The following is a 17,931-nucleotide window of genomic DNA, read 5'->3' as shown; positions in this document are numbered from 1 at the left end:
ACAGTAGATGCAAACATTGTAACATATCAATACATGTTCTCACCACTTCTGTCAGCAGCCCCTCCATGCATAATCCTTGCAATAGTGATTGCTTTAGCAATTTCATTGTACTTAATGGTGGCACCCTGCACGTAAAAAAGAAGTAAATTATGTTGCACCTTTGAGCAAAAAAGTGAAAATTAAACAAGCAGTTGCCCTGCATGTAAAACTGAAGAACAAGAACACTAAATCCCTTCCGACTAGTATATTAATCTTTCTCAATTCTGACAATGGCTGACAAAGGTTTAGTAGACTAGAAAACCAGAACCACACTTCCACTCTTGAATTTCATATCTAAATTGTAGCACATGTGATATAAGCATGATGCAACCACAGGCGAACTGGATATTATGCATACCTTCACTTTTGAATGTGCAGAAGAATCTCTGTTACATTCCTGTTTCCAGAAACAAACTCACAATGACCATATTTAATGAAAAATGGATCCAGACAATCATCACTGATTTCTTTGGTAAACGAGCCTAAGTTTTCATTCATGCTCTTTCATTCTGCCACCACAGCTGCTGAACAGGACTAATCTTGTTTGGCTTTCATTCGGTTTAATTTTGTTCATACATTGAGGAAGCATTTTGACATGCAAACAAGGCGCTGCCACACCTCAACGGGCAAAGTGCAGAGTGGAGCAACAGGGGGTCTCTGGATTGAGGGCCTCCACCTAAACAGATGACTGGGTTTATATAAGTGTTTATCACTCTCAAATTTTGTTCACCATATATTTTTTATGTTGTCATGAAACAAACTGACAATACTTTTATTCATCATTTTAGCAGCTATAATTCCGTCTTAAGCTTAAACTGAAAAGTTCCAAGGAATGTCCAGCGGTGCAATTTTTATTCACCCACACTTATCATAAATATAATTTCCAGTGCCATGATAACAAAAAAGATTTATATAATGCAAAGGAAACAGAACACTTCTGAAATGACTGGTTGCACTGATCAGATAGAATGGTAAGGCATGCGGCTGGCACAAGACGTATGCCAGGGCACATTCAATTTTTCACAGCTTGGAATGGGTTGGCATGACATGAAAAATGCCTCCTCTTGTCTCAAAACGCCTTCTAAATACCCTGTCATTCAGTAAACTTCATGCTCTTCAATGACAAGTTCTTTTTTAATGCTGCACTAGATTTCTAGCTTTTCCTGTATTCAGCATTAATGTTAACAGCATTTAGTGGATGTTCCAGATTCATCACTATGGCCACAAGCGGTGGAGGCTAAAACTCTCAGGATTAGGTTATAAATTCATGTGTACCTACTATTGCTGTCAAAAGCTTGTGGGGCACACAACCTGCAAAACCGCTGAATTTCTACAAAACCTACACATGCAGCTTGAAATATGAAGTTGCAGCCTACATTATCCTGCATGACAAGCACACTGTTGCATTTGTTTGGACACTGCATGCCCAAACTAAGCACTTCTGGAACCCATACCCCATGAACTTTGGCACTAACCGTACATAAGTACTCAAGGAAGTAGACAAATTGACGGCTATCACTGTAGATTAGTTGGTAAAACGTGACATAAAAGAAGACAGCTAATTTCCCTATGCTTTTATTGGCTTCATTTTCTGTTGGTGTCACATGGCTGTTTCAAAACATCGAGCCCCTCAGCTTCCCTAATTCTTTTTGCTCACGCATATGAGAGTGTATTTTAATATATTTGCTGATGCTGCCCTGTACTTACCATTATATTTTATGTGATTAAAATTGACTTCAGTATTCATGATACATTGAAGTACCTCACCTTTACAACGTGACAGAGTTTGTGCAGTGCAACAAAACCTTCTCCAATATTTGGATGACAGCAGGAATGCTAATGCTAAAATTAGCTGCAAGTTTCCTACAAAAGATTATCTTTTTGAAAGAAAGCATTAGAAAAATCAGAATTAACTGCAGGCATGTTAAAGCAAAGCCCCAATAAGCACCAAATTATTGTGACAATTAAGCTCTCTTTCAAAATAAAAATAAAGCTCTAAATTTCCTCCAGAATAATCTCTAAAAGCACATGAACCTACAAAAGGTTCCTGTAGCACAAAGGTGACAAGTACAGGGCACTCTCGCTGAGCGGTGTGAAATATGCAACCACCCCATCAATTTCAATGGAATGAGTGACACAGAGACTAGTGTTAAAAAAAAGCTCTTACTCGAATCATGACACATATCTAGAACAACAGGTCACTGGGAATTATACTTATCATGTGTGCCTACACAACAAGAGCACGTAAAACACATAAAAGGGTTAAAGCTGCTATCGCTATGAATGCCCGATAGCTGTCACTCCAGAAGAATAGGCTGCATTGGACCTGGAATCTTCTTTGGGTTAAACTGCAGAAAAATGTACCCAAAGCTTACTAATGGCTCGTTGCTTTTCACAAGCTGGACTATCTTGATGGTCTCTTCATCCTCTTCAGCTTCATAGATTGCTTCTGTGAGCGATGGTAGAAAGTCCTTTTTTGCTATAATATCATGGGCCCCAAGCAAAGCCTGGTAAACAGATGGCAATTACAAATATGACAACTGCTTTGCATGAGCAACCAATACATCAGAGAAAACAACCAACAAGCAATTAGTATTAGTACCATACCTGAATGACAAAATCTTAACACAAAGTACAGCTGCGAGTCTGCTGTTGACAGATAGATTAGTTGACTGCATAGAGACTAAGGGAGTGTAGCTATTAGAATTCTTAAATGCAAATCAAGGAACTTGAAAAAGGGGGCACCAGTGGAACACAAATGACGTGTACAGAAGAAAAAGGCATTAGACACGGACGGACGCTAGACTTTCAACTGTGCTTTATTGGAATTCACATTACCACACATAACCTACGATGCATGTGCATCTTCAACTCCTCCAAAGACATGTGCATTGATAGCACCGTGAAAAGTACATCGCTGCAAGCAACAACTGATGCACGCGCATGTTCTACTCATCCCAAGATGAGCATCAATGTCAGTTTTTATCACCTTTTACCTACCCACTAGGTAAGCACGCTCCTTGTTGGTGAAACACAAAGACGTGTCACTGACACAGTTTTCTTTCCGATTTCCAATGTGAAAGACTTCTAAGATTTCCTGCTCATATCTAGGCTTTGCCCTCCATAAAATGGTCACATGATCAAGCATTGGCCCAACTTTTTTTGCACTTCTTGCAGCCACAGCAATGAATTGCCAAATCACTTTTCTGGTCCCCGCTTAAGTATGTGTTACGTTCTTGCAAGTGCTTATTAACACACCTGCCTGTCTGGCCTATATAGACTTTACCACAAGCCAACGGAATGCAGTAAACACCAGTCTTGTACTCAATGAAGGGTGTCACATGTTTAATTTTACAGGCCCCTCTATTTTTCCTCTTGTTTCCAATCCTAGCACACACACTAGCCAGTCTGCAAGGTGCGGAAAATACAACGCTTACACCTTGCCTTTCAGCCACCTTCTTAATTTTGTGAGAGATTTTGCGAAGGTATGGCATTACTTCTAGTTCCTTCCTTCGCTCTGAAGTCATCGACTTCTGTCCTGCAAGATATGTTACTTTCCACAATCTGGCTTCAGCAACAGCCCTAATGAGCGAGAAAAAGAAGCCTGCTACGAGCAACCACTCAACCTGCTGTTGCAGGCTACAAGGTGGCAGCAGCTCTTCTGCCCTGCGTCCAGAAGGCGTCTGACTGCTACACCCCTCCTGACCAGTTTAGACGAATTAGAATCATATGGCATTAGTGCTTTTTTTATTCAGAGGTGAAAACATCCAGCAGACATGGCCATTGTCGTGAAAGGTTAGTTGCAAGTCCAGGAACCTAATGCCTCTGTTATCGAGCAGTTCATAGGTGAAATTCAAACCACGAGAGCCAGCCTTAAAAACAGATAAAATATCCTGTGCTATACTATGTACTATGTCCCCAGGTGACAGCTTTAAAAAGATTTCAAAAATTGTCAACATATCTAAACACTCGGATCACATGATCGTTGTTCAAGGATGTGAAAATGAGGTTGTGAATTTTTGCCAGGAATATACTGCATAGCACTGGGGCAACGCTAGACCCAATACAAATCCCTTGCTTTTGTAAAAGTATGCAACCCTTAAACTTGATCAGGATAGACTCCAAATACCAAGACAGGAGCTCAAGAAATGCTCCAATGTTCATGCCTGCTAGGTTTTGAAAACGATCCTCCCCACTAAGTTCAATCGCTTAGGAGACATAGTAGATAGTATGGCACAGGATATTTTATCTGTTTTTAAGGGCTGCTCTCGTGGTTTAAATTTCACCTATGAACTGCCTGATAAGAAAGGCATTGGGTTCCTCGACTTACAACTAACCTTTCATGACAATGACCATGTCTGCTGGATGTTTTCACCCCAGACTAAAAAAGCACTAATGCCGTGTGATTCTAATCGCTCTAACCTGGTCAAGAGGGATGTAGCGGTTTGATGCCTTCTGGACGCAGTGCAGAAGCACTGCTGCCATCGCATCGTGTGTAGCCTGAAACAGCAGGTTGAGAGGTTGCTCGCAGCATGTTTCCTTCTCTCAGTCATTAGGGCTGTTGCTGAAGCCGGACTGCGGAAAGTGAAGGGTCTTGCAGGCCAGAAGTCGATGACATCAGAGCAAAGGAAGGCACTAGAAGTAATGCTATACATTCATAAAATCTCTCATAACATTAAGAAGGTGGCTGAAAGGCAAGGTGTAAATGCTGTATTTTCCACACCTTGCAAACTAGCTAGCCTGTGCATGAGGATTGGAAACGATGGGAGAAAGAGAGGGGCCTGTAAAATTAAACATGCGACACCCTTCATCGAGCGCAAGAATGGTGTCTTTTACTGCATTCCGTTGGCTTGTGGTAAAGTCTATATAGGCCAGACAGTTAAGTGTGTTAATAAACGCTCGCAAGAACATAACACATCTTTAAGTGGGGACCAGGGAAGCAGTTTGGCAATTCATTGCCATGGCTGCAAGAAGTTAAATAAAAACTTTGCCAATGTTCGGTCATGTGACCATTTTAGGGAAGGGAAAGACTAGATATGAGCGTGAAATCTTAGAAGCCTTTCACACTGTAAATTGTAAAGAAAATTATGTCGGCGATACGTCTTTGGGTTTAACGAACAAGAGTGTGCTTACCTAGCGAGTAGGTAAAAGGTGATAAAAACTGACATTGATGCACGTGCCTTGGCAGGAGTAGAAGATGCGCATATGCGTGGGTTGTTGCGTGCGGCAATGTACTTTTCGAGGCGCTATCAATGAACATGTCTTGGTAGGAGTTGAAGATGCACATGCATCAGACGTTATGTGCAGCAACATTAATTCCAACAAAGTACAGTTGAAAGCCCAGCCTTCGTCTGTGTCTAATGGCTTTTCCTCATGTAGGAGTCCTTTGATTCCCTGGTACCCCCCTTTTTCAAGTTCATCATGCACCAACTGGCCCAAGAGCTTGCGCTAATGCAAATCAAGAAGTCTTTGCTATTCATCTTGTATTTGATTCAAGGATTCAATATTTAACATTGTCAAATATTCGTTTCTGTTGAAATATAAGGAACAATGACACTTATTGGAATCTCAAGGAAAAATTACCGATGTAAGCGAGACCGTTCCAAATGATTCTACCCCATAACAATCACTGGTTCTGTGAAGAGGAACCGATTTCTCAGCAAAACACATAAAGCATCCAACTTCAGTAATATAACTTTTAGTCATTCAATGAGAATACTTCACCTTTAGGCACCCTGTGAATTTGCTGTTTCAATTTAGACAAATAATTTTTTTAAGAGAAGCTTCTTTTGCAGACTTTCCCGGACTTTCCTGACCGTGCCTGCTAGGTGCTGCTGCTGTCTTGCTGAATAGCTCTCACAAAAATTTAATTACGTACCTAATGGTGGGATCAAACCTTGATCTCCCAGTGCAGCAGCCCAATGCTCTAACCATTAGGCCACAATCGCACATATACTTCTATCGTGCCAATTGCCAAATAGCTCTTTGAGAGAATCGCCGCATACCTACGTCACATTGTGTAGCATGTGTGCGGGAGAGCACATGTACACATGCCAGTTTCTTTTACACCAAAGATGCAGGAATGAAATGGGCAGCCACTTGGTTAACCGCTTCACATAGATTAAAAGATGTGAATTGGATCTGCATAACTTTTTGACACATCTCATATCGATTGCATCTCCTTAACCGACATGCAGTGCAGTATTACACTTGCCTTCCTCAGTAAATGCAACATTCTACATACATCTCCTGATGTGCGCTTCTCGTTTTATTTAACTGTTGTCATGGATCGCAGGATAACGGTAAAAAGTCACAATTCACTAACTCCTCATAACTTTATGTCCAGTTATGAACAGCATTATATGCATGTATCAAATAATGTAAGACTTTTTTTTACCAGACAACCTCCATGCAAATATATACATCTCAATTTAAGTAGAAATGAGAAAATATTCTGTATTCAATGTTTGAAGGTTCTTTCTTGTAAATATTCATGTTAAGTTTGATTCAAGAATTTCATTATTTGAACATCCCTAATAAATATTGTACGGGTGCAACAATTAAAAAAAATTAACATGAATAGCCAGCTCATTTACATTGTCATGTTTATGAATAGATGCATGTTTTTTAAGCACTGATGCTGCAATATAGGCCAGTCAGTCACTCATTTTTACAACCCCTACAGGCACCTAAATTCAATCACTTTTAGCATAATACTTCATTGCCCAGAAGCTCTAAGATATTTCCATATTCCCTATTATATAACTACACAAACAAATCTGAGTACCCTGTTAAAGTCGATGAAAACATCATGCATAAATAAAGCAAGAAGAAAAGATGAGTTCCCACCTTGACATGTGGGGAAGATATCAAAATACAGAGCTCCTCAGCCTCTGGCTCCATATTTTTTTGGAGGGCATGTAACACCTGTGTAATAAGAAGTTAGGCATCACACAGATACAACAACAAATGTATTTTTTAAAGAAGCCCATCAATAAAGAAGCTAATACCTTTTCGGCAGTGAGTGAGGCATCACAGCTGGAAGGAGCAATTCCTCTGTTGCTGAAGCTGACAATCTTTGTATGTATCTGCATGACAAATATATTTAATATGATAATTAAGAGACTAAAAACATAAGTACAACCTATTAAAAGTAAGCTACCTCAGCTAATGCACCCTGTGAACAAGAATCAGTAACTTGCATACTAGTCTAGAGCTATATAAGCAAAAAAACTGTTGAATAACATTTTACAACAACACAACTTCCAAAAATTTTAAAAAGAAGCCAGCTATATAACAAAAATGGACTTAGACTACATAGTATAACCTCATTCAAACTTTATTGAAAAAAGCATGAGAGAAACATACTAACTAAGAAAACGTACCATCTAAAGTCAGTAAAAAATCTGGCAGACTCAACTGTAGCTGATATCTACGTAATGCAAAGCACTGGGCGAATCCCTACAGCATGAGGCGCCGACATGCATAGAGCTGGTGGGCCCAAGCGGCCTGATACGAGCATTATTGTTCTCACTGCTTCAGCTATCTTACGTTTGCACTCCTTAAACTTGACCTAAGTCAGCAGTTTCTTTGGGTGGGGCATCTTGGCAGGAAATTTGACATGCCCACTCGGTTTCTGTACGAATCGTTGAGGCACGAGATGCCAACGCACGTGGAGCTGGTGGGGCCGCCCGAGTGGCACAAGACAGCTTTGTTGTTTTCTTTCAAAACGGGATCGTATCAACAAGGTTCTACTGTATTAATTAAGGATGTGCAAATATTCGAAATTTTAAATATTAACCAAATAGTCTTCATAGATTCGAGATGGCAGGAGACACCAGAATACGATGCTGCCAGAGTGAAACATGACGCTCACTTCGTGCCGCCTGCAGCAAGGACCAGCAGCGCGTTTGGGTTATCGCCTATTAAAAGCATCCAGTATATGCTTCTAATGCAACTTCGCCACACGCACTGCGAAACAGATAGATGAAATGCTTATTGCAATAGGGTTGGCGGTGATAGCTCTGAATGCAATACGCGATGACCTATGAGATTTGCTGGTTGCAGAAGAGGAAACTGAGTGTGTGTGCGAGAGGAAACGGGCACGTGAATATTCTAAATTTTAAATATTAACCAGATAGCCTTTGCCATTAAATTTGCGTTAGATTCAAGAATTCACTATTAAACGTTACTGAATATTCATTTCTGTTCGAATACAAGGGATAACACTTATTTGAGTTTACAGGGAAAAAGGTGAGTAGCGACTGCTCTGACTGATTCTGCTGCAGGGGAACAGTGGTTGCTACACAGAGGTGCCAGTTGCTGAGAAAACCCATGGAATAGCAAATTTTTCTCATCAATTTTCAGTCATTCAGTGAAGGTGCTTCACCATTTAGGCAGAGTAATTTATTATTTGAACAATCTCACCTTGTTTGCATCCCTTTAACTTGATACGCAGTGCCACAGTATTGCACACTGCTTCTTCAACAAACAGCATGCTACATGCATCTGGCGATATGCCGTTTCTGTGCTTCATTACTGTCATTGTCATACGGTGTGCACGCATACGATAGTCCTTCTGTTTCTCATTTAAAAGCATCTCAGTTGACTGTAGATGCAGTGCTGAGTGGAATTACATTTACAGTATCAATTTAAGTAAATAAACAATTTTTTATAACACAGACTCAACACAACCTTCATATTTCAGTACTTAAAAATGAGAAAATACCCAGTATTCAATTTGACAACCAAAAGTTGCTTTTTCTAATATCAGCATTCAATTCATCAGAAATTTCATGATTCAAATACTCCTAGTAACCATTTAGGAACTCTCCAGCTGTACAACATGGACTGTGTAAAGCAGAAGTTAATTACAAGAATGAGCCAGCTAATTTGTATAAGGAAGCGTAATTGTTACATTTGGGAATTGTTTACCCTTGAAAGACAGCTTGAATGTTGCCTTGTACAACTTTTGCTGCCAGAGTGCTCTGACATAACTAGTCAAATATACCAAAAGACAATAGTTCTCTTGTACAACTCTCGTTGCCAAAGTGTTCTGAAATAACGAGCCAAACATTCCAAATGACAATAGTTCCAACATTCAAGTAAGAAGACCTTGAAGTTCAAATGCAATGAAATTTTCTATTGTGTAAAAAGGCTAGTTTCAGACAATGTAGATAGGAGCCTCCGAGCAAAATTTTACATTTTAGATACAAGTGGTTTAGTACCGAAAAATTTGCATGAATGTACATTTTTAATACCAAATATGGAAAAAAAAAGCCACTGTTACAGCTCACTGGAAGTGACGCAGGGGCCAGAACATTGAAAAGCGGTATGGCCCCTCTGCGTGACCACCGAGATTAGCCCAATAGTGTGCTGTAGTGGGCCTTTGGTCTGTGACATGATGGAACACTTCATTGTGAAGCAATACTGTGGACAAGGAAGTAAAGCACTAGGACACTAGAGGCACACAAAGCGCAGACTAAAATCTCTTTATTGACAGTGACAGAAAAAAGTATATATAGCGAGAGTAGTCTTATTCTAGAAGGTTCCTCCACTCAGTCCTCCGCCTGGACTTGAGGAAGTGGATGGCAGCGTCTCCCCTCAACTGCTCTTCATTGACACTCCACAGCAATTAGTGAGACAGTGTCTTTTCTAGTGAAGTGGAGGGAGAGCATTGAGTCGAGGATTACTTGAAAATACATGGGTTAGTCTGTACTTAATGTGTGTCTGGTGTCCCAGTTCTTGACGTCTTTGTCCACAGTGTTGCTTCGCAAAGCAGTGTTTCATCATGTCCTAGATTAGGCAGCGCCCAAGGGAAGCTAAAATTATCAGAGGCAACATGCTGGGGCTTGCATCATATTGTCAGCCTAGGTGCTACTTAAAGGCTGCTTATAAGAAATTTAGACAATTAGCAGGCTAGTAGGCTTTGAAAAAATTGCTTTGATAGTATATACTGTATACCCTGCAACACTACCAAAATGTCATGTGCCGAGAGACACAAAGGAACTATCTACAATGCACTTAAAGAGCAGTACAGCCAAAGTCCTTGATGGTAACTAGCTCGTGCCAAGCCCAGATCAGCTTCATCTTCTTTTGCGCAATGTCTTGCAAGCGCCTGTTGTATCACAACAATATTATACATCTTTAAAGTGAAAGATGATGGCAATTAGCCTTAAAGATGGTACGACATTACAATCACTTATACCATGTGGAAAATCAATAAACCAACACTGCATCCAAATACTACATAAGTCTTTTTCTCAGGTACTGACTTTCCTAGAAGGTCGGAAAAAAATCAAGCAACATTAAGAAATACGTGAACAACAGGCATTGCATTACATACAGTGGCCAGGAAAGGTAGTGATCATACTTTTAGAAAGCAGTCAAGCCGTTTTCACAGCTTTTAGCCCAGCAAACCTTCCAGCATATTGTCTGGTAAATAAATTTGAATTTGAACAAAAACAAAATAAACTTATACACCAAGTTCTCAAGAACATTGAACCCACGAAAAATTCTGAGCAACAACATACATGAACCAAGGCTTGGAGGGCTTTGTTTTGGAGCAGAGCAGCAAGGAAGGCACGGTCGTCATCCCCACTGTGAGCTTTCTGGCACACCTGCTCCAGGGAAGCCAGAAGCCTTTGTAGGGCTGGAAAAAGAGCCAAAAGACAACCAGGAAATCTACCTTTCAGCCATTTATTAGAGCAACCTGCCGTCAGTGAACAAACACACACAAGTTCGTTTAAGAAAATGAAAAGTATTTTACAGGAACAATTTTTACCCACTCAACATTTGCCTTGCTAACAACATCAGCAATACAGCCATAGTAGATGGCTGTATTTCAGCTTTTTATAAAGCATGAATGTAATGTCTCAGCCTCTACTTCCCAAGAAGATGTGCTTAGGCCTCAGCTTGTATTAACTTGCTCAAGTGCAAGGACTTGCCCATAAGAGACAAACATTGAACTCTGTCGAACATGACCAGGGAAAGAACAAGCTGCACAGTTTTCAAATACTAGTAGACCTGTTGCACTACTATGAGAAAGTACATGAGTCAGTCGAGAAGCATATTATATGGAGTGGACTTTTTTTTTTTTTTTTAATAGGCCCCTGCACCTCTCCCAGCACAACACCTTCACTTATGAGATTCCAAATGCAGTCCTTGGCGAGGATGTCAGATTGCTTATCATCAAAAGTGCTACTCAGCAGAAAAAAAATTATTCCTTGTCTTTAAGGGGGTTCAAACTTATGACTACAGACTGAATAATATGCAACTGCCTATTTGTTATCGTGAGCCAAGGCATATTTTGCTGCATGAGCATGAATTATGGGTTAAGAAGAGGTTTAGCACTGACGTTATAGTGCCTATAATGCCTGTTTGTGTCCTTTGTGCTTACATATGCAGATTTCTGCTTTTAGCACCTGCAAATGTTATTGGGGTGCTCTTTTTGTTTGAAAATCCCATTCTGTTGCTTCTTTCCACAAGACCTGGCAGCATTGGCAGACTCCGCTGCTATTGGCAACACACCTGGCAATGTTATCTAACAAATAAGTCATTGCATTGTCAACGTTAGTTGAGCTTTGGAGGGCCTTTCACCCTCTGTCTGACACACGTTAGCAATGCAAGAGAAAAACCCGCCGTGGTTGCTCAGTGGCTATGGTGTTAGGCTGCTGAGCACGAGGTCACGGGATCGAATCCCGGCCATGGCGGCCGCCTTTCGATGGGGGCGAAATGCGAAAACACCCGTGTACTTAGATTTAGGTGCACGTTAAAGAACCCCAGGTGGTCGAAATTTCCGGAGTCCCCCACTACGGCGTGCCTCATAATCAGAGAGTGGTTTTGGCACGTAAAACCCCATAATTCATTCATTCAATGCAAGAGAAAAAGATCACGAAAAGTCCCTCCTTCTGCAGTGGACCCGTAATTCCATATTACACTGCACACAGGAAATTTAGATACTTTTTGTATGCTATTCTGGAACACACAGCAACACTCCCGAAGTGGCTGCTTTCTGGAGCATCTGGCAGGCAGCGACACAAGATTACGCTAGCACCGTCAAGGTAGCAGCTTGCATCCCCATAAAAAATGGCAACATTGCATTTTTTTTTAAACCAGGCAAGTATTTGTGCTAAGTGTTGTAATGAAGAACATAGACTCCAAAATGTGATTTTTCTGCAAAATTTCTGCAACAGAGCAGTAGTAAGCACAAAATCATTTTTCTATGATTTTAAGTGAAATATGCACATCCCTGTACAACAGGTGTGCACCAAGAGGTGCACATAATCTATCCTAAGGCCCAAACAATGAAATCTTCCTTTCTTTCGAATGCTTCCTAATGTTACATGAGGCCTCCTTTTAGCGAATTACCGATGGAGGAAGCAAGCATACTCTAAAAGCTCCCTTCGCCCGTCCTCACGTAAGGAACAGTCGCCGCATGCCTGGGTACGAGAGCTTCCCTTATAAGCTTTATGCGAATGACTTCATTCAATTAAAGAAAAGTTGGATTGTCACATAATTTTCAAATTGAACTGCTAATATAGAGATGCGTCAACACTTTCTTCCAGTTTTGTTTCAACGTGAGAGACCACCACAGTCAAGCGCTAAATGATGTGTTCCAGCAACACTGGCACGCCAGCGTCACGAAGTGCCACTCATGCCCAAGGCTCATGCCAAATGTGCGACTCAAACGAACGCTGACACCTGGTACCATGCTCACATTTCTCTGCAGGCGGACGACAGGACGTACGTGCAAGCAAACATTACATGAGGCAGCAGTGAGGTGAAGCATTCGTTCAACATCAGGAGCAGAGTAAGGAAGCATGACGGTAGCTTCGGAACAACCTTACGCTGAGGAAGCACCAAGGAAGCCTTCACCGAGGGCCCCTCAATAAGGAAGCTTTCAGAGTGACATAAGGTGGCCTCACTTCAATGAAGGCTTCCTTACTGAGGTAAGGAAGATTTCATTGTTTGGGGTCCTAAATGTCCCATGAACACATCCAGTACAGATTAGATGAGATGGCTCAAAAAGTGCTTATAGAATTTCAATATGCAGCTTACATTATTCCACTATAGAGAACATGGTTATGTTGCGTAGATGCCATTCAATGAAGCATCAGATCAATAATCTAATGTGCCAAGGGCTACAATGACTTCAAAAAGCATGCTAAACTATGCTATTTAAAACAAGGTCTCAAATAATGAAGCAGTACAAGCAAAGTAAAAGCAATGTTAACCTGTTTGTTGGTCAGAGCTTAAACTCTGTTAAACAGTTAAGTATACAATGAACATACCTTGGTCACTACGAGTTCCATTGTACTTGCCTCCTACAGCCATTCCCTTTGGTGGCAGCAACTCATCTTTACTGAAAAAGTTATAAATATGCGGTAAGTTTCCATTATTACTACAAACTAATAAAGACACAGTACTTTACAACAATGACATAGCTCCACAAAGCAACAAACAAGACGATAGCCAGCTATGACCACGATCTGTAATTGTTCTAAGTGTTTTGTACTCTGTGTCAGTAAGAACATTAACAAAGACTTTCAAGAGGATGATAGATGAAGACGAAAATGAAGACGAAACCTGGTAGGGCCCCAACAGCTGAAGCAAAGGAGACAAGACGGCATCTTGCGAGGATTAAATTAACAGGAGCAGTAGTACGACTGACGTGAACATACTCAGCTGCGGCCCACAAAATAAAGGTGAATGAGGCCGACCGAAAGCGCTACCAGTTGAATTTAGTAGACGCACACCCCCATTGGCATTTTCCCAAGGCTAATTCCGTCTCACACCCAGATATAAGAGTGCCAGTGGAAATCTCAACAGGGCCATTCCGATTGTGTAGCCTTGTTCAACTGACCTAAGAAACTAGTGGTGAAAACAATCTATCAGGGCTTACAGCAACAAGGATCAACCAGTGGCTCACACCAACCCTTCGTATTATGCTCGCCAATTAGCAGAAAAATATATTAGAGGCGATGCCAAAACACTGGTCTGCAAGTACTTAATCCCCAGCACGTCGATGTTCCCCATGAAACCTGACATGAGTATTGCAATGAAACGCAGTAATATAAGCAGCCGCAAAGCGTAACGCACGTATATTGCGTCAAATTATATATTCATTGACGCATTGGGAGGAACTGACGCGAATGCTGTGTGTGGCTGCGTGAACTTGCATCTAAGCAAGCGCTTCGCGAGTACTCCGATGCACAAAACCAGATTAATGCTGCTTGGATGACACACTCGACAATGAAATTATCTGTGTAGCACTTGAAACATCTCACCTTAAAAACGTCTCTCGCCAGCGCAACTAGCTGCAAGTGGGCGTCATCGCGTCACGTCACTGCAAAGAAATCCAAACGAAGCACGGCGCAGTCAAGCGAGGTTGGTGTGATGAAACAAGCGCGTCTGTTTTCTGCGCTTTGCATCTGCGCTGCGTTAGCATAAGCACAATATCTGGCATGTAGCAGAACGGTGTGTTTCGGTCAGCGCACCATCTGCTCCCTTCAACGCAACTGTAAGGTTTAACGAGTAGTTTCCTATGCTGGTTTCTCGTTTATTTTTGTCCTCTCGTTTCGATCATAGTTCGATCATAGTTCATGATAAATGCTGCGCAAAAAATTCAAACCACCTTCACGTGCCGTCAGCGTCTGTGAACGACAAAGCTGAGTACGGTGCGACCAAGGTTACGGCACACGGCTCAACAGCGCAAACGCTGAGCCACAGCTAGAGCACCACTGTGCGATTAAGGAGCCAAATGATTAAACTTAGGAAACTTCAAGTTAACAGATACACATAGCAAGTGCATCACGCAGTTAACCTACCTGTACTTCCTCCTAACGACAACAAAACCATCGCGCGTTTCAGAAAACGGCGTCCGACGACTCCGAAAAGGAGGGAGTGGGAACAGTTGTCAAACATACATACGCAGGCTCAAAACAAAACCGAAAGCCTGAAAGGGATAGATTGGCAGGGTGCCTGGCCAAGCTAAAGGCTAAAGCGCACCAAGCGCCAAGTGTGCCAAGCAACTTATGGCCTTCAAGATTCGCTCGCGATGGCAGCGTCAGCTTTGCTTTCTCTATGGCTTCAGTTTGAGAAATCTCGGAGGCCATTAGCAAGTGGCACTAGTTCCAAAACTTAACGTTGAGTGGTACGGCGACCGCAACAACCATTGAGTAGCGCGAATTTCAAATAAAGAAAAGTGCATTGGCGAGCCACCTGAGCGTGCTTGATTGATTGATTGATTGATTGATTGATTGATTGATTGATTGATTGATTGATTGATTGATTGATTGATTGATTGATTGATTGAAGCCTTCATTTGAAATGATGTTCTACGAGGCTGCAAATACTTCGTACTTCATACTTTTCAAGTTACCTAAATACGGCGGTAACCACAAAAATAAAATCACAAACGCGTAATTTTGTGCGTTTTCACTCGTCTATTATAGTGTAACGGTGAACAGTAGTTAATAGCAGTTATTCTTGTCTCCACTGATGTTTAGCCCCAATTACTGAGACCCACTGTCACGTATTACAAATAAGCACACTCATTAGTGAGTACAATGAATGCTTAACACATGTTACACAAGAATGCTCAAAGCTTAAAGTGTCGTCACGAGCCACATATCGTGAACAATTGACAAACAATATTACGCCTTTTCTGTAATTAAGCACTCATCATCAACATCAACCTATTTTATGTCCACTGCAGGACGAAATCCTCTTCCTGCGATTTCCAATTACCCCTGTCCTGCGTCAACCGATTCCAACTAGCACCCGCGAGTTTCCTCATTTCATCGCACCACCTAGTCTTCTGCCGTACTCTACTGCGCTTCCCTTCTCTTGGTGCCCATTCTGTAACCCTAATGGTCCAACGGTTATCTAACCTGCACCGCTCCGAAAGAACATCCGCGTTGAAGGCCTTACTCGCGCTTTACGGTTCTTGCGGTCCACGGGGCTTCACGACAGACTCTTAAGAATGCCGCCCCCTACCGCTCTGTAGTGTACGCGCTTTGTTCGTGCTTGTCTCCCTTTCTTTCTATCTCCCCCTTCCACTCTGTTTCTCTTTTTATCCCCCTTAATCCTTCCCCCTGCGCAGGGTAGCCAACCGGAACTACCTCTGGTTAACCTCCCTGCCTTCCTCTGCATTATTTTCTCTCTCTCTCTCTCTAACCTGCACATTACATGACCTGCCCAGCGCCATTTTTTCCCTTACTATCAATTAGAATATAGGCTATTTGGGGCGAGGACTTACGGAGTCGCCATCTGTCGGAAGCGCTTCCCTTGCGTAGTATATATATGAGGGATCACGCGGCGCGCTCCTCATAGGTTTCGCTTACGGCGCTCTATAAAAACACCACGCGGCAGCCCTCCTGAACATTTACGTAAGTACTCTCAAAACGAGGGACGTTTTTGACTGTCGATATAATAATCTTGGGCAAACTGAAAGCACAGAATCGTTTACAGACGCCACCTCTTTACCGAATATGTACAGTGAACGCCACTGCGCGCGGTCGCCGCGATGAAGTCTCTCGAACCGGCTTCTAGCGTTAAAGGTAGGCAAACGCTGAGAGTAAACGGCCGCTCGCTGTGGTTCAGCGCCAAAGACAGGATGACCAGCTATAACGAATTGACCAAGGCCTTTCGGCTGGCCCGCAGACTTCTCCCGCCGCCCTGCAAAGGGCTGAGCAGGTCGCAGGCCGTGCTGTTCAGGCAACTACAAACGAGAACGCTTCCAAGCCCGGCGCTATTGCATAGGATGTACCCCGAATCGCACCCCGATGACAAGTGCAGAGCGTGCTGCAGGGAGACGGCCACATTCGAGCACATGCTATGGTATTGCTCCAAACATCCAAGCGAAGCTAACTCAGGACCGCCGCAGCTCGAGGAAGCAACGCGGAGCGACGACCAATAAAAACAACTCCAGGCCGTCCAGCAGATCATCGAGGCGCTGGCTAAGCAGGAGCCTGGCGAGCCGGCAACGGCGAGCGGGTATCCTCGCAGAGCACCCGCCAAGATGACGACGTAGGCCACGTCCGAAGCGCGCCTGCGCGCTTTACTTTTCCCGAAACGTTTTCCCAATCCAATGAGAGTAAACTATGTGAAATATGTTCTTATATATAGTGGCTTGTCTGTATAACCAAATGGAGCAAAACAGAATGAAGCCTCAATGAAGCGATCGCACGAGTTCTCAGCGACCGACTGCGCGTCTGCATGCATGTCCGCGCCCAATGTTTAGCTTTCGCTGTGAGCGCGTTTTTGCACCGTGCCGTGAACTTTAAGCCGCAGCATATGAGCATTTGACAGTACACTATAGCAACCATTGCTGCGTGGCCGCTATCAGAACGGTTCAAGAATAATTGCGGTATAGAGACTTCGACGCCTACGGCAACTGTTAAGTGCCGTCGCGCCGATTCAATCTTTTTTCTTTTTCTGAATTCTTGGACGTTTCAACATTATTTCTCAAGTTGCGTCGCACTGTATGTTTATCGGGCTTCGCAGCGTGCGATTTCCCTCTGCTTCTTTTTCGTAAGCCAGTGCATTCATTCATAACAGAAACATGACCATATGCCATGCCTTCTTTTAATGTGCGTCTTACCGCTCCCTTTCCGTTCCAGTGAACTTGCCAGTATCTAGCATCAACAAGTTCATAGACCAAACCGTCATGACATTACCCGGGCAGCGAACGCGGGCGAGCGTCTCAGTACGTGTTTCCTGCTACTCACCGAACATCGCAGTCCCGGCGCCGTAGCAGAAATATTCCTCGCGTCTGTGCTTGCTGCATGCCTGAGTTGCAGCCGATGGCTGTCTGCCGGTTCTAAGTTTCACGAGCCAAGCTTCACGCTGCTCTTTGTCCTGAAGCTACGTGTAAATAGGGCTGGCACC

General features: G+C 42.6%; 1 protein-coding gene across 4 annotated transcripts in view; it reads right to left on the bottom strand.

The window, feature by feature from the left end:
- metro (membrane palmitoylated protein 7-like protein metro) overlaps positions 1 to 15,001 on the bottom strand; it is a 79,845-nt gene extending 64,844 nt beyond the window's left edge. The window contains exons 1-8 of one of the 4 annotated variants that reach the window (XM_055061285.2): positions 14,868 to 15,001; positions 14,328 to 14,386; positions 13,332 to 13,402; positions 10,572 to 10,690; positions 7,050 to 7,127; positions 6,889 to 6,966; positions 2,415 to 2,546; positions 44 to 125 (exon numbers count right to left, since the gene is read on the bottom strand). In XM_055061285.2, the coding sequence (XP_054917260.1) occupies positions 44 to 125; positions 2,415 to 2,546; positions 6,889 to 6,966; positions 7,050 to 7,127; positions 10,572 to 10,690; positions 13,332 to 13,374 (532 nt within the window). In that variant the 5' untranslated portion in view covers positions 13,375 to 13,402; positions 14,328 to 14,386; positions 14,868 to 15,001. Of the gene's footprint in view, positions 1 to 43; positions 126 to 2,414; positions 2,547 to 6,888; positions 6,967 to 7,049; positions 7,128 to 10,571; positions 10,691 to 13,331; positions 13,403 to 14,327; positions 14,387 to 14,674; positions 14,698 to 14,867 lie in introns of those variants that run through there. The other 3 variants (XM_050192590.3, XM_072286084.1, XM_055061284.2) reach the window with 3 other exon arrangements.
- Between the last annotated feature and the right edge of the window lie 2,930 nt (positions 15,002 to 17,931).

This window comes from Dermacentor andersoni, chromosome 1 (genome assembly GCF_023375885.2).
Source record: "Dermacentor andersoni chromosome 1, qqDerAnde1_hic_scaffold, whole genome shotgun sequence".
Taxonomy (NCBI): Eukaryota; Metazoa; Arthropoda; class Arachnida; order Ixodida; family Ixodidae; genus Dermacentor; species Dermacentor andersoni.
Note: the sequence above shows the minus strand (reverse complement) of the source record. Positions and strands in the feature narration are given on the sequence as shown.